The sequence below is a fragment of the Ambystoma mexicanum genome, chromosome 3q (genome assembly GCF_040938575.1).
Source record: "Ambystoma mexicanum isolate Mex_15411 chromosome 3q, UKY_AmexF1_1, whole genome shotgun sequence".
Classification (NCBI taxonomy): domain Eukaryota; kingdom Metazoa; phylum Chordata; class Amphibia; order Caudata; family Ambystomatidae; genus Ambystoma; species Ambystoma mexicanum.
The window spans coordinates 873,486,239-873,502,710 of record NC_090926.1 but is presented as its reverse complement, the minus strand read 5'-3'; the positions used below and the strand labels follow the sequence as shown (position 1 = coordinate 873,502,710).

At 46.2% G+C, this 16,472-nt stretch overlaps 1 protein-coding gene across 1 annotated transcript in view; it reads left to right on the top strand.

The window, feature by feature from the left end:
* The window catches only part of C3QH17orf75 (chromosome 3q C17orf75 homolog), a 717,668-nt gene that overhangs the window by 99,587 nt on the left and 601,609 nt on the right, over positions 1 to 16,472 (top strand). Inside the window, exon 2 of the mRNA XM_069654978.1 lies at positions 14,653 to 14,733. Within this exon, the coding sequence (XP_069511079.1) occupies positions 14,653 to 14,733 (81 nt within the window). The remainder of the gene's footprint in view (positions 1 to 14,652; positions 14,734 to 16,472) is intronic.

Below are 16,472 nucleotides of genomic sequence, written 5' to 3'. Positions count from 1 at the left end.
TTTACTAGGCCGTGGCTCTCACTGTAGATGGGAAAGCGCGCATGCCACATCCTGCCATTATGAGCAGGGTGGAAAGGGAAATGTAATTGTGGCAATTAGGAGTTTAGGGTGTGGTTCACAGGAAGGGGCGGTATCATTTCATCCCAATACTGTGTCGTGAGGGTGGTTGAGATGGAGAGACACACAGTGCTCATCGTCGGTGATACCTTTGTGCGCCATCTGCACAGGTGTTGTGTGCAAAGAGGCGTTGCTGGTAATTTCAGGTTGGAAGGAGTGGATGCTTTCTGGGCCTGCAGTTTCGGCGGGATGGTTCGCCTTTGCAGATATGTGGCGTCTGTCACGAACTTTGACTTTGTCGTGGTGCACTATGGAAGTCTACATTTAGATTACATGTTGTGTGGACGATTAATCCATCCTGAAGAGGTTGCTGACCGCAGTGATGAGTATTTTTCCTACTTGCAAGGTTGTTTTCTCATGCATAACACCAAGAGGAGTATGGGTCCATGACGGTGTAATTTGTCCCCAGCCAGAGGTCAGAAGGTGTGCTATAAACAGAATTATGCGTGAATTTATGCAGACTGCTGGCATGTTTTCCACCCACTATGAGATCATGAGGTCGTAAAATATGCAGTGGTTCCGTAGAAATGGCATTTATTTGAGCGCCATTGGCAAGGCCGTTTTCTTTTACATTGTGCAAGAAGCATTGACCAGAATGTGGTAAAAATGTGAGGAGAGGCAAACGTAAACGCATATAAAGAGAAAATGCAAAAAAAGTTGCTCGCACGCATGTTAAACCCCCCCCAAAAAGCTTTATACATCTACGATGAAGCACTGAATCCCCTACCCAGTTTGACATTGTTTACCCCGCCACTCCCCTCCACCCCCCAAGAAAATTGCATTTTGTTGTCACCCATTGGCAATGCAGTTTTGTTTGCTCCTCTGCAGGATGCGGTGAAGAATTTACTGTACTAATGTGAGCACAAGAAAACACAAAAGCTAATAAAAAACGAAAAAAAGGTGTTTCTGTAGAAGCATCTAAAATAAACAACCAAACAGGCCCTTTTAAGAGCCGCCCCTTACCATGATCTCCCCCTACCCTGGTTGCAAGTTATTCCCCCACTCCCGCCTGCAGCACGAAAGTCACATCCAGGGATTTTGCGGGTGCCGGCCACGGAAATTGAATTGTGGGGATTGTCAGATCTTAGGGTGTGCGGTAATAGGAAGAGGGACTTGGGGAAAGGCACGTGGCACATTTTGCGCTTCTCGCCATGGTGGCCAATGGGAATGGGACTGTGGCCTTTGGTCAATCAGGTGCTCTGGGTGTGCGTCACAAGAAAGGGCAGCATTCACTTTTTCCATTACTTTGTGTACTGCAGTTGGCAAACATGGTAAAACGCACAGTTTTCATTGTGGGTGATGGCTTTGTGGAAGATCTGTGCGTGTATGCCCTCCAAGAAGACTTGTCTGGCAATTTCGGTTTGGAGGGAGTGGACGCTTTGTGGTGTAGTGTCGAAGCGTGCTGTTTCGGCAGACTGCTTGTAGAATGTCGACGCGTGGCCTCTTCGGCAACTGTACATGTTGTGATCGTGCACTTTGGAGGCTTCTTTTTGGGTTGCATGCCTTGTCCGTGTGTTCCTTCAACTGAAGATTATGATGAAAGCAGTGCAGCACATTTTTCATACTGCCAAGGTGCTTTTCCCATGTATACCCCCGAGAATAGTGTGGAAGTATTCCAATGATTCCTGTCGCCAGCCAGCGGTCGGAAGGGGTCTCGTCAACAGAAGCATGTGTGACTTCTTGAGTGCTGCTGGGATGTTCTCCTGTGAGAATGAGAACATTGGTTCGCGATACATACACCTTTTCAAGGCAAATGGCATGTCTTTGTCGACCAGTGGCAATTAAATGTTTCACAATCTACACACTGCACTGAAGACCCTGTGTAAAAATGTGAGCTGACGTTGAAAACACACATTTAGGTATGAAAACCGCAAAAAAGTGCTTCTGGGGAAGCACCAAATAAATAAATAAATACCCACAAAGGTTCTTTTAAGAGCCACCATAACCAATGAGGTCCGCTCCCCTGGTTGAGTTATTCCGCCACTCCTGACCGCCCAGCACAAAAAGTCAGGTAATATCGGCATAGCTGCAGGGTGGCACGTGTTGCATACGCCCCTTTTGCAGATGACGGCCATAGAAATGGGCCTGCAGAGGCTATGGGATTGGGCAATAAAGTTTGTGGGTGTGGTGTGTACGGAAAGACTGTGCTACACGGTGTGTTTTCACGAGGCACAGCGTGCAGGTTTTAGGGAATTCCGACATACATTGACTGAAAGTGAATGGAAAACACTGTGCAGTGACTACTCATTTTGCAATCTATCATGTGCATATGGAGTAGCTACAATGAAGTGCCTGATTTTGGTTTCTCTGTGTGACACTTTGGTGAGACGCAATCATGCCAATTTTATTGTTGCCTATTGTGCAGCGAAAATTGCATAGCATGTTACACGAGTTTCAGTGCCGTTTGCGACAAAGGAGGCTCTTGCCCAGTTCATGCATTTGTTTCCGATCTCTTGCATACGTTTCTATCGCATTATGCAGCCACCGATGTGGCAGCGCCATTTTTTATTTGGGCCTTGAATGCAGACAGCACGGTACATAGCAAAGAAGTGTATGTGTGCCTTTGTTCAACCTGTGCCAATGGCATTCTTCGCCCATGGGAATATGATGTTTCATGGCACGAATACTTTTCTCCAGCTATAACGTTCATTTTACTATGCCAGCCATCCCGATTTCTGCACACCCCATCTAAATTGGCTTGGTGCCCTTCTTGAAAGTAGTGATATTTTCTTTTATGTACGTGTTGCGCACTGACTCTCTTGAAAACGCTCTGCAACACGTAAAGAAACCTCTTTGTACTGCGACCCCCTTTCTAACCGATTGAACTAGAGTGTTTACCACACTGCCACGCCTCGCACCCTGCATGCGTGCATTGGCAATTCCGTTGTTGATCTGTGAAAGGTGCTTTTTTTATTTATCTTTTTTCCTTTCCCAGTTCATTTTAATTTATTATTGTGTTGTCACACACGCCACACAAGGAACGGCAGGAAAGGTCTGGTACAGAAGGGGCAGCACCTGCCTGGATGCTATGGGGGACGTGACGGAATTATTGGGTGACCCTCACCTACATAGGCGGCAGTCATTGTAATGCTCACATAAGGACCAATCCCACGCACTTCCAACTACCTTCCCTCGGTACAGTAGGGCGTTGCAGTGCATGCACAATACAATGCCCTTTGCCGGGTAAGGGTCTGTAGCGCGGCATATGGTTTGCAAAGGATGTTTTACACCTCCGCAACTCTTCAGAATGCCCCTCTTGTTGCCCACAGCACATGTGGCAAGTTCTGTACATGAAAGTACCCTTTGTAATTGTTGGAAGGGCGGTAGCTTGCCCACTGGTCCCTTGTTCTTTCATTTCATTTGTCGTCACATGTAGTACAAACACTTTATGCTACGCCATTAGTGTTAGGGGTAGCATTCCCGGATATACATACATTGTTGAATACAATAATGTTTACACCAACGCGAAACGCAGCTTCGTTACGTGCAGCAGGAAGCCATTTATTGTGTGCGATCCATGCATCTACAGTGCTTTTCTAACTACCACTAAGATTGTTTGCGCTTTGCATATTCTGCTGTTTCCTTACTTGCCTTTACCTGCACTAGTATGTGTGTGAGGAAGGTGCACCAGCTTTGCCATTTTGCAGACTTACTAAAAACTGTCCCACCTGCAGTTACATGTTTTCTTGAACTGTACGACCGGCAGGCGACCTCTTGATCCTTTCCGTCACACTGCTGAGTGCAGACACAATATATCTGTTTCACAGGTCATGGAAAGGCAAGCAGAAGATAAATCAAAGTAATACGACATTTAACACGACCACAGCAGGTTGCTGTTCCTTGTTTGCAGTGGCCGTTATACCGTTGGGAGTACTTTAGCCACACATTGGTAGGTTTGAGAGCCGCCCACGAAGTCGGCAGCAGTACTTAAATGTGGTAGCTTACTGCATGAATTTGTAGGGCTGGCGACAGGGGTGGTGTTACCAGCTTACAGTGGATGACCTATGAATGAGTCTAGGTGTGGAATGGAAACACGTGAGCTTCCACAACTACTTTAAAGTGCATTCGAAGATGCAGACATGCGGTCACTAATGGAGTCCTACGGATACTTGCAGTGTGATTGCACATACGCCAACCAGGTGCAGTCTCCCTAGGAAACGTCCATATTGCTAATCTGTAGTCATCTCGGCCAGTAGTGTGCAGCACAGATTTATCATGCACTGTTAACACAGAAAGAGAGCCTACTGACACACTAAACAACATTTACTATGTACATCTGTAATTGGTACATACACCAGACAATTTGCCCTTTCCACACGTTTATTATGAGGGCAGCCAAGGAATCCGTAACAAACTGTTGTTAACGGGACTTTATGGTTATGTTGCCGTACCAAATACCTATCCTCTTTACAGAAAACGCTATGCTAAAGCAACATTCTGCTTACAGTGCCCTACTAAAAACCTATGAAATTCATTAACAAAAACATTGTTAATGGGACGTTATGGTTGAGTTGCACTAGCAGAAACCTATGAAATTCAATGGAAAAACATTGTTGCAGGGACCTTATGGTTACAGGTAAAACCGAGAAAAAAACCCCCAAAATTTAACAGTTATGGTAAACTAAGCAACCATAACTTGTGCCACCAGTGTGCACTGCAAGGACTAACACCCATGACATCAAAGATGCCAGCACAAATCTCATTCATGTCCCGCTGTAGGAAGGAAAATTCTTTTCCAAGATGGCCGCCGTTTAAAGAGAAGGCGGGGCTCCGTACAGAGCCCCTCTCACTTTCCATGGCAGCCTGCAGAACCCCATGACCATATTACCACAATCACATTTGTTTCTCTTTCAAACCTATTCTACCTAAGAATAACTTTACCACATAGCCGGTCCCAGGTGTACATGGGCAGTTTTTTTTTTTTATTCAATTTTATTGAGTTTTATTCAATGCAAGTCACAATAAAAAATACAAAACTCGAAATTACAGAACAAAATCAGAGCTTTTCAAGACTATGTCTAATGATACATCTTTTAGGTACATCCGTCTTCCAGCTGCAAATCTTCAACATGACTTTCCCTTCTCCCTCCCTCCACCCCCCTTTGGGCCGAGCAAGCATCGTTGGAGACATGTCTGTGTGTGTCTATGCGTGGTCACAGTTTGTAGATGAGGGGACTGCCCTGTTGGGCGAGTCTTCTTATGCCTTCATTCACAACCTTGCAGATCTCATGCATTACATTTTAGCCCAGTGCATCAGTCAGCTTAGACCCGCTCAGGGGGTGGGGAGCTCCACCGTCGATCCCTTTTCCATCACTTTGGTACTCCTGACAAGTGTTTACTTGTGAAGTCCATCCATAGGGCCTCGTATTGTGAAGGTCTCCCATGGAGAGATGCTGTTATCCTTTCCATTATACATATATTTGAGGCCACGTTAACCCATTCGCTCTCACTCGGGATCGTTCTGGACTTCCATTTCTTCACCTGTATGGCACGGGCAGCTAGCAATAACTGAGGGGCCAGACCTTTAATCCTTTGCATTTCTCAAGACCAAATAATATGAGATGGGGGTCTGCAGTTCTGTGAATGCCGTCTATATCTCTGATCCAGCCCAGGACCTCATCCCAGTATACTCTTATTTGGGGATAACCCCACCACATATGCCAATAGACGGCGACCCCACCACATTCACGCGGTGCTTCGTGGAATGGCCATTTGAAACCTCTTAAAGAGCCTGAGAGGGTCACATTGCCATCTATGTAATTATTTGATAGCGTGTAGTTTGTATTGACTCGATATGGAGGTTTGCGAGGCCGCTCTGCACATTCTCCCCCCATGTCTGGGCTTATGTATTCACAGAAGTCCCTCTCCCATCTGCCTCTCGATGGCTCCGTAGTCCCGTCCCCCGCTTCTGCCAGTTCTTTATACATGGCCGATATCAGGCCCTTGATCTCTGTTCTAGAGTCTAATAGCATTTCAAAGGGGGCAAGGTCCCGCCTCAGCTTGTCCCTCCACTCTGCTTTCATCAGAATGCCTTTTATCTACAGATATTGAAAGATGGACAATGTGCCTATCCCCAGGGCTTCTATCTATTGCGGGAGTGTAACAAAAGTCCTTTTCAGCAATTGTACCACCCTCTCTAGACCGGCCTCATACCATGTTTGCAATCTCTACACATTAGGAATGTGTTCGTTAATTCCCGGGGACCATAAGGGCTCAGTGGGGGATGGCCATGTGGAGACCTTTAGCATCTTTGTACCCTTTCTCCAAATCCCCCATATGGTGCTCCATATTGGGTGGTTTTTGAGTCTGTTAAAAAAACTTTTTCCTGGGGGCCCAAAGCCACTCTGAAACTGTGGCCGGTGATAAGTAATGATTGTCCATGGGAATCCATTGGGGTTCTTTGTGGTTGCATAGGTGGGGGATTAGGATTCTTAGTTAGGCCGCTTCATAATATTTTCTTAGATCCGGGAGACCTAACCCGCCTTTGTACTTGGGAAGTGTAATGGAGTCACATGAGATTCTAGCCTTTTTCCCCTGCCAGAGGAATCCCACAATAGCCCTCTTGACCTCCATGAAGAAATTCCTTGGCATCTCGATGGGGAGAATTTGAAGGGGATACAAGAACCGGGGGAGACGAAAAATTTTAATGGCATTGAGTCGTCCCAACAATGAGATCGTCAGCTTTCTCCATTTACTAAGATCCGCGTGAAACTTTTGGAGAAGAGGAGGGGGGAAGTTGGCTTTGTATAGGCCGACTAGGTCTTTAGTGATTTGTATGCCTACGTATTTCAGCTTAGAGTGTTGGATCTTGAGACCTAGTAGGGAGAACTTGACTTTGTTTGTCTCCACCGAACCCTGTAGGGGGAACAGAGTAGACTTGGCTTTGTTCACTTTAAACCCGGAGAGTCGACCATAGTCTTCTAGCAGGTGAAGAGCCCGGGGGATGGATGTTATGGGGTTAGTCATATGTAAGAGTATGACATTTGGTGTAAAGGGCTACCTTGTATTCAACCTCTACCAGTCCCATTCCCTCTACCTGGGGGTCAGCCCTCATCTTTTGTGCTAAGGGTTCCAGAGAGAGAGCAAAGAGAATTGCGGAGAGAGGGCATCCTTGCCGAGTGCCTCGTTCTAGTTCAAACCATCTGGAGTATTCTCCACTCACAAATATGGATGCTTTGGGAGATGTATAAACCGCCTGTATTCCCTTTCTAAAACATGGGCCTATCCCCTACCTTTGCGATTGACCGCCCTCAAAAATCCCCACTCTACCCTGTCAAAGGCCTTCTCTGTGTCGATTGAGAGGAGGACAGACTCATTGGGCATATTCCGGGATGCGTGAATAAGATGGAGGGTTTTCCGCATTGTGTCGGCTCCCTGTCTCCCCAGTATAAAACCCACCAGATCGGGATGGATGAGTTAGGGCATTAGTGTCTCTAATCTGGAGGCCAGAACCCCAGTGTAAATTTTTGCGTCTAGGTTAAGCAGGGAGATGGGGCGATATGATCTGCATTTATTGGGGTCCCTTCGATCTTTGGGAATTACCGTAATAAGTGCTCGGATGAAGGAGTCTGGGGCTTTCCCTGAATCTAGTATTTTGTTAAAAGGCTCTACCATGAATGGCATGAGTTGTGCGCTAAAGGATTTATAGAATCCGGCCATGTAACCGTCCTCTCCTGGGGATTTGGCCAAAGTTAACCTCTTTATTGCATTTTGGACTTCTTGTTCAGTTACAGGTGATACTAACAGCTCTGAGTCTGAACCTGATATCTTGGGCATATTGATAGAGGACGGATAGGTTTCGATATCTGGTTGGTCAGGGTCTGTATCCGAAGTGTATAGAGTCTCATATAAAGTGGCAAAGGATTCCGGGATGGTAGGAGTGGTCTCGGCTGGGGCAGGACTATCTTCAATTATTTCTAGCACTTTTCGCTCAGCCCTTTGTTCCCTAAGTCTGTTGGCCAACAGTGCATCAGCTTTGTCTCCTTTTTCACAGAATTTCTGCTTCAGGAGTCGGACCTTGCGCACTATCTTCTCATGTTCTAAAAGTCTCAGTTCCTCCCTTTTCTTTTTTGCTTCATTGATTTTATTGGGGTCAATCTCATCCCCTCTCCTAACTTCCCCTTCTAGCTGACAGATCTCAGTTCTTTCGATAAGCTTTCTCTCTATCTTCTTGCGGGACCCCTCTCTTATTAGAATACCTCTCCAGGTAGCTTTCCCCACTTCCCAGACTACCTGTTTGGGTACCTCCCCAGTATTATTCAATTTAAAGTATCCACTAATCTCTGTCTCCATTTCTGTCTTGAGGACAGGGTCCTTCCAAATACTCTCATTACATCTCCATTTCCCTCCCGCAACTGGCAGGTTCTCCCACCGGGTGTCAGCTACAACCATGTCATGATCCAACTATGCAACTGGGACTATCTCTGACTGTGTTGTAATTTCATAGAGATCCTTGGATAGGTATTGTGTGGGGTGGAGTAAAAAGTGTAACCCTGTTCGTCTGGGTGCATTCCTCTCCACACATCTCTCATTCCATATATATCCATCACATCAGCAAACTCTGTGCGGTCACCCCTATTCTGATCTCTCGCCTCTGGGTTACCAGGCTTCCGATCCATAATTGGGTCTGCCCATTGGTTGAAGTCACCGCCTAGAATGATATGGCCTGTGGCCTCTAGCATTATTTTAGGGATCGTTTTAGCCAAGAATCGGGCCTGTCCTGAGTTGGGGTAGTAGATTGTGGCAATAGTTACCAGCGCTTTTCCAATGGTCCCCGTCACCAATAGGGCACGCCCTTCTACTTCAGACCAGGTCTTGGCTACCTCAAACTCTATTCCTTTCCTGATGAGAATCCCCACTCCCCCTTTCCTTAGTGGTCCAGAACCCAAGAACTCTGTACCCATACACCTCCTGAGGATTTGCCGCTCTTCCCCCTTGGCATATTTAGTCTACTAGAACATCTATCTTGGCCCTACCGAATTTTCTGGACACCAGTGATCTCTTAGTTGTGAGTTGAGACCTATTACATTGAGTGTTCCCACCCTTAAGTAGTCCCTTCCCCTGGCATCAAATGTCATTGCCATTGAATAATCTTGTGGGGAAATGGCTTACATTCTGTGACCAGTAATTTGTCTGCCCGTTATACATCACACAATATCTGACCTTTTGAACCAATGCAGATGCTACTCCGACCCTGTCCCCTTCTCTACTCCCCTTCCCTACCCCCTTCCCATTTCTCAGTTGGTGGCGTCCGATCGAGCCAGGTTGATAGCACCGGCCCTGCATCGAACCACCAGTGGGGGCCATTACGTCACAGCCTGTGACATGATGAGAAACCTCAATGTTAATTTAGCCCCTGTTGTGTCCCCTCCCCCCTAATTCACATGTCAGAATCATGGCCCTGCTGGAGTCCTTTAAGTTGGCTGCTTAATCAGGCCACATTCTCTACAGTAAAGTGTTTCTAGCTTACCGAGTTCAACAATACTTAGTTTTCCCCTTCAGGGGAGACATTGCCTCTCTGATATTTTCTCAAGTCTTTCACCCGCTTTCTCCTGCGACCCTGGATGCGCCATTCTCGCTCCTCCCGTCTCGGCTCTTCCCGATCTCCTCCTTCTTCCCGAAGTCCAATTAGCTCAGAGATGCATGCCTTAATTTCTTTTTCCGATCTTACTCATATCTTTGTTCCTTCATATTCAAAGGAGAGGGAGAAGGAGTATCCCTACCTGTATCGAATGTTCCGTTCCTTCAACCATTTTGTGAGGGGTCTGCACATCCACCTGAGAGCCGGTGTCAGGGAGGATAGGTCCTGATAGATTGATATTTGTGCGCCTCTTAGAGTAATCGCCTCGCTACTTCTTGCCTTCTTGAGCACCCTGGCCTTGTCTTGGAAGCTATGGAATCGGGCGAGGACCAATCTTGGTCCTCCCAGGGGACCCCCGGCTATATGGATCCATTCTATTTTGGGTTTGTCTATCGCATTGTCAGTGACCAGGAGCTTGATGATGTCGTGGAGCATTTTCCTGAGATTGCTTTCAGTTTCTCCTTCTCGTTTCGGAATCCCAAAAATGCGCAGATTGTTCCGTCTTTCCCGGTTTTCCAAATCGTCCATTTTGTGCTTAAAGTCCTCTTCTTGTTGCTCCAAGTCTGTTATCCTATGCTCGAGCTGTGCTTCAAGGGTGTCTATTGACGCTTGATTGTTTTCCACCCCGTGAAGTCTTTCTTCCATGTTATCTAGACGTTGTGTGATTTTTGTCTATTTTGCCTCCTATGCTGGCCCCCATGTTCTTGATTTCACCCAACAGGGCTGCAATGTCTCCTTTCGTGGCTGCCGATTCATTTCCTGTGGCGTCCATCGCTGCCATGATGGAGTTATCAAAGCGAGTAGGTGTTGGAGTGTAGGCAAAGGGGGCTAATTTTTGTTTCCTGCTCATGTAGACTTAAGCAGGCATATTGGCGATGGGTAAGGATTCCGATTAGGGCAAGGCGGTCCAAAGGTTTGATGGAGGTTTTGAGCGTATATTGAGCAGTCTCATGGAGTACTGAGGAGCTGAGCGCTTGGTTTTTCCCCTTTCAAAAACTTGCCAGTGTTGCTATTGATGGGGTATCTGTTGCATGTGTTGATGCACTAGGGCGGCCGGTGGTTCTCTAATGTCCCCTTGGCATGTGGCTTAGTGCCCAACTTCTCTGCACCCCTCTTTCCTCTTTAATTGTTTATATGGCATGTTGGGTTGGTCCTCGTACTACTTTCTTAAAGGGATGTCAAACCATGGGATCGTATTAGAGGATGCCTTCAGATTGATTCCAGGAGTTGGCAGCGGTGTTGGGGCTTTTACCAAGTTTACCCTAGGTGTTTTTATTCCAGGGTGTGATTGCCTTCTGCTCGTTGTTCACCTTGAGGAGGAAGGGGGGTGGTTGTGCTTTTCGCCCCTTAAGCTGGGCCCCCTCTTTATTCTCCCATCAGGACTGCCCCGGGTGGGGGTCGCTGTGCGCTTCCTCCGTTCATCTAATTGTGAGGACATAAACAGCGCGCTGAGTGAGTTACAGTTGTTAGGTTGGCGGGGGTCTGATAAATCCCCGGGAGGAAGCGTTACTGGAGTTCACACGTTTGTCCTCTCCTGGCGCTGCAAGATTGGGATCTGCAATTGTTTATTTTGGTGTAACTTGATCCTGCGTGTACGTTGTGGCGTCCGGTTCTCGTTTTTGATCATCTTTGTGTGTTTATGCGATTGCCCCTTTGTTGCGGTCCATGCTCCGTCCCATGCCTGCTTAGGTGGCGCTGTGAAGTGGGTCAGGGATGGGTGCTTTCGTGTGAAGTCACTGCTAGTAGGGGGTTCCCACTTAGTAGTCACAGCGCTCCCGTGGTTCGCATGAGAGCACGTGGGATTATTCCGCTCTGCAGGCCATGGGGACGCAAGGGTGAGCAAGTTTTAATATTTCGACTCACCGCACGAATGTCTGGTACGCCTTCAGGGTCCATCCCACAGATGCCCGATTTCCCGGAGTCCCACGAATCTGCAAGGTTTCTGGAGCACTTCAGGACGTAGAGCCATGGATCTCCGTAGCCGCCGTGCAGGCAGGAGAGTACTTGGAGGCGCGGTGCATGTCTCGAGCGCCTCCTCTTCTGCTCTTCCTCGGGTGGGGGGCTCTGTCGGCTCCCACCATGCAGCATGATCTTGTGTTTCATGCCGCGCACCCCGGGACACAGGGCAGAGCAGCGCCCAGTTGAGAGTGGCTCCGTGGTGCTCCCTCGGTGCGAGTATGGGGAGGAGCGGGTCATGGGCTCCGCAAGGTTGCTTGCCTCGTGGTTGGATTCATCCACCTCTTCTGTCCTCTTGGCCGACGGACTGTTCCCTTCAGTCCGCGTATCACTCGGAGCTGGAGCTGGGTGGCGAATGTTGGCGAGCCGTCCGCTCGCCGCAGGACAACCTTTCAGCAGTCCAGGATCCGTTGGCTCACGTGTGCCTGCCTGCTTTCGTTTTCTCCAATCCGGGTCCGGCAGACCGTAATTTATGGGGGGAATTTCACCTTGATTCTTCCCGGGATTTCTTCTGCTGGGGGGCGCTTACTTTTTGTCCACGGGCCGTGGGGGCAAAAGTGGGGACTCAATTCACTTTTTGGGCCGTAGTAGCAGAGCTCACACAGAGCGCATGGTTACCTGTGCGCCCCCTGGTGGCCAGTCCGTACATGGCCATTTCAACACGATTTTTTTGTCCCTCGCGGTCATGGCCAGTAGCCAGATTGTCTGCGTCAAGACCTTATACCATGACCCTCAGTCACCAAAGGTATATCATTATTTTTTATACCTACATTATGACACTTGTCCAAAAATTAAACATGGGCATATTTGAGAAACCATGCCAATGGTCCTTACACAAGTTTGCTTGAAATCCGCCCATGTTTTATTTTTTCAAAAGTGTCAACATGTATGTACACACAGTAGTCATATAACTTAGCCCCCACTTGACAAAATTCATTCAGTCTTTACACAAACATGGAAGGTTGGGTCTATAATCTTTCTCAAAACTTTTTTCCACATTCGTCAAACAGCAACAAAGTTATAAGCCATCTAAAAATGTTGAGACCCCCACCTCCAAACTGTAGAAAAACATTTATATCTCGATCTAAAACCTTTTTGCAAACTTTTGTGTAGATTTGTCAAATAGCACCACATTTATAAGCCTTTACTTTATTTTGGGACCCTCCCCCCATCTAATTGTGCCCCCTCTTGACAGAATCCCACCTAACTTTGCAAAACCATGTATATCTCGCTCCAAAATCGTTTTGCCAATTGTTGTGCAGATTCGTCAAATGACACCACATTTATAAGCCTTTACAATATTTTGATACACCCCCTCTAATTTTGCCCCCTCTTGACAGAATCCCACCAAACTTTGCAAAACGATTCAGAATTAGGTCTAGAATATAATTACATGCAGTTTCATTGAGTGGCAGCAAAGTTATAAGCCATCCAAAAACTTCTTTTCACCAACCCTGTAATGCAGAAATAGGCACATATGTCCTAGGTCATCTGAAGTGTCCGCGGACTTTCGGGGATGGAAAACGCCAGTTTTTTGGCTTCTTATGGCCATATCCCATCCCATCCTCATCACCCCCACCCGCCCAGAGATTGTTTGTTGAGTTTGACAAGTGTAATGATGTGTTTTTTCCCGTACCACTTGTAATACCGCTGGTGGTAATACTGCCGGACCAAGAGGTGGCAATGGTAATATCATTGGGTGGTATCTCTGTGGTTTTCCCGCTGAGATACCACCAAACTCGCAATGCGACTGATTGTAATGACTGTGTAGAGGAGAAGGATTAAAATGTTGATTGCTTGCTAGTATTCACTCATACACTGTGTTCTAATGTTAATCGTATTCCTGACTTTTTTCCCCTCTTATGTTTCTGATTTTGAAAAATGTGGTAGTTCTTTGGTTTTGAGAACAGGACGTTTCAGAAGCCACATATAATGGTATCTAGTCCAAGGGGTGAGGGTACGTATTTTTTTGTTTTAAAGCGCAAGCTAAGTTGCCTGCATACAAGACCTTGATTTATCGCATATTGTTAGGACCAGCCCTACAGATAAGGGGTATATGGTAATATTACCCCACACAAATGGTCGCCATACATATAGTCGCTGCTGTGGCAACATTATGTGACCATTTTGTGAGGGGAGCGGGGCTGTCCCCTGCTCGACTTGGGGGGATGAGGGGGAACAAGAACAAATAAAAATAAAAACAGGGGTTGCAGGGGTGTCCCCCGCAGATTCACAGTGATAATGTTGCTGCAAACCACAGCCTTTTTGCGACTTTTTTGCCACACAGCCTTTTTGAGGGGAAATGATCACATGGAACCAGATAAAGGGTGTATCTGACACTTTTACTCCATAAAAATAGGCAAATACTCACAAAAAATAAATATATGGAGTAAAAATACTCCCAACAAAAACAAGAAATATACATAGGAGCATGCCCCACTGCTTTCATTTACGAAACTCCAGGGATATGTTTGGACAAGTAGTACACTTACTACTACCGGAAGAAACTCTGCTATTACTGTCTGATCTGAAGAGGTAAAAAAGTATATTTTAATGTGCATGAATAACTTGGTGCAAAGAAATATCTAGTTCAAAACATTTGTTTTACAGTCAAAACATTTTTACTTGCTTATTAAATACTTGCATTTGGAATGGGGCTTACTTTTTTACTCCCTAAAATATCATTTTACTCCCAACTTTAAAAAATAGGGAGTAAAATACTCCCACTTAAATAGATTATGTGGAGCACTGGTTAGGACAGTGAGAAGAATCATTAGGGCTTGTTTTGTTCATTGCAACTTTACAGCCCTTGGGGCATCTGTGTATATGAAGTATGACATAACATAAAGTATGATTAGGTGGAAAAGAAATCGCTGGTAAGCGATCCGCGCCTTGATGCAGTTCACACAACTACTGTTAAATGTCGCACACATTAAGCACATTTTCAAGTAAACATTTTAACAAAAGTATAAGTCTTATAGATTTTCATCTTATTACAGATCTTCGCAGTCCGGAACAGATAGTGATGATGAAGGGCGACAAAGCATAGCTGCAGAAACCAATTCCATGGAAGATTTTAGGTAAATATACGCACTGTGCAACTCCTTACTGTAGTTATGTGAACCAAAAGGCATTGCCCTTTAATGTTTCCTTTGAGTTACTTGATGACACTCTAAGAAGCTTCCTCATCCCTTATACTGTCAACTGTTCCGTGCTCACAACTCAGAGATTTGTTTTCCAAAACCTTTATAAGATGGGAAGAATACAGGTGTTGTCCCTTTGGCTGTGACAAGCTCAACAAATTGCAATGTAAGTACCAAAGTAGATTTCCATATTTTATTAAGAACAAGATTTGTCACGTTGAGGGGAGACTCTGAAGTTGGGTTCTGGGCTTGCCATAGGATCCACTTGGGTACTTAGCAGTTAAATTACCTCTTGGAACTTTGACTTCAAGTTTGCAGTTTTTTCTCTTTAGGTGTTCATAGCCTGAATGTCTCAGTGACTTTGATTCCAGCATGTTCACTTTCCTTTTAGGTATTTGTTGTCTTCCAATCCCAGCATGCAGCCATTCCTTTGCTCCAGGTGCTGATAGGAAAATGTTTCTGTGGTTACTGACATCAGAAAAATACCACCCTCCCCTGGTTTACTATTATTTAATGCTCCATCACTTTGCCTAGGCTTGGGGAAATCACCCTCCAACTTGCAGCCTGCATCAGTCGTTCTGCCGCACAATGTATCCCCATGCTCAATTACCCTTTTCTCACAATTACAGCCGTCAACCTTTTCCCTCTTTTGCTTGCTCAAAGCCTTTGTGAGTTCATCCTCCAAATTCCACCATGTACTAGCTCTATTCTCATTCATATCATTCATTTCTTGTCTGTTCCAGCCATCAATGCCTCTTTCCGATAGGATTCGGACACAGAGATTGAACGTTTGGAATAAAGTTAAATATCAAGAGCATGAAGAAGATGCTGCAGAATCTCCCGTAGCATAAGAGGGGACAAAGGATTACTGTTACTGCACAGGCTACTTAATCTGTATTACTTTTAGTCCTACTCTGCCTCATCACAGTACTGAACCGTGAAAGCCGCCTGCTTTCTACCGGTATCTCCTTGAAAAACCTTTTGCTTGCCTCCCCCCACTCGCATCCATGCATGAATGTAAAATACATACTACAAAAACTCACGTGCCATACCCAACGAGTCAGGGGATCTGTGAAACCGGAGATATGTGAACCTGGGCAGGAGAGGCAGGTGCAAGTAATGTGATTGGAATGAGCAGGACTAGGAGTAATTACTGGTAATTAGCCATGTCCCTCTTCCTCAGCCCAATACTAAACAGTGAAGTGTGCAAAATACAAAATTCTGAGATCGATCCTACTATCTGTGACGAATCCAGGTAGATTGTCACCTCTCCCCAAGGGGGAGCTGCCCCCTTTGGGACTAGGCAGGTGAGCCAGCTACCCTTAACTTCCCCTAGGGGACAGGGTAAGCGGGATCCCCTCTGGAGGTGGGCCCACCTATAGGTGACTGGGACCTCGAAAGGGTTATAAGTCATGATTTCTCCCCCAGTTATTAACTTTTTTGCGGGATATCTAGGTGCTATGATTTACTATGAACACTCTTTTGTAATGGCTTACTTGGCTTCTGACCTTACCGTGCCCAATCTTCCATAGAGAGTGAAGAGATGAGTGAACTAGCCCCGTGGAGGAACGGCCCAGTGACAACCAATCAAAGAGGAGTCTCAAGAGGCAGTGTGGAACTTAACTTTGCAAAACGGAAAGAAGAGAGTGTGTCCGACGAGAGAGGAGGAATGCCAG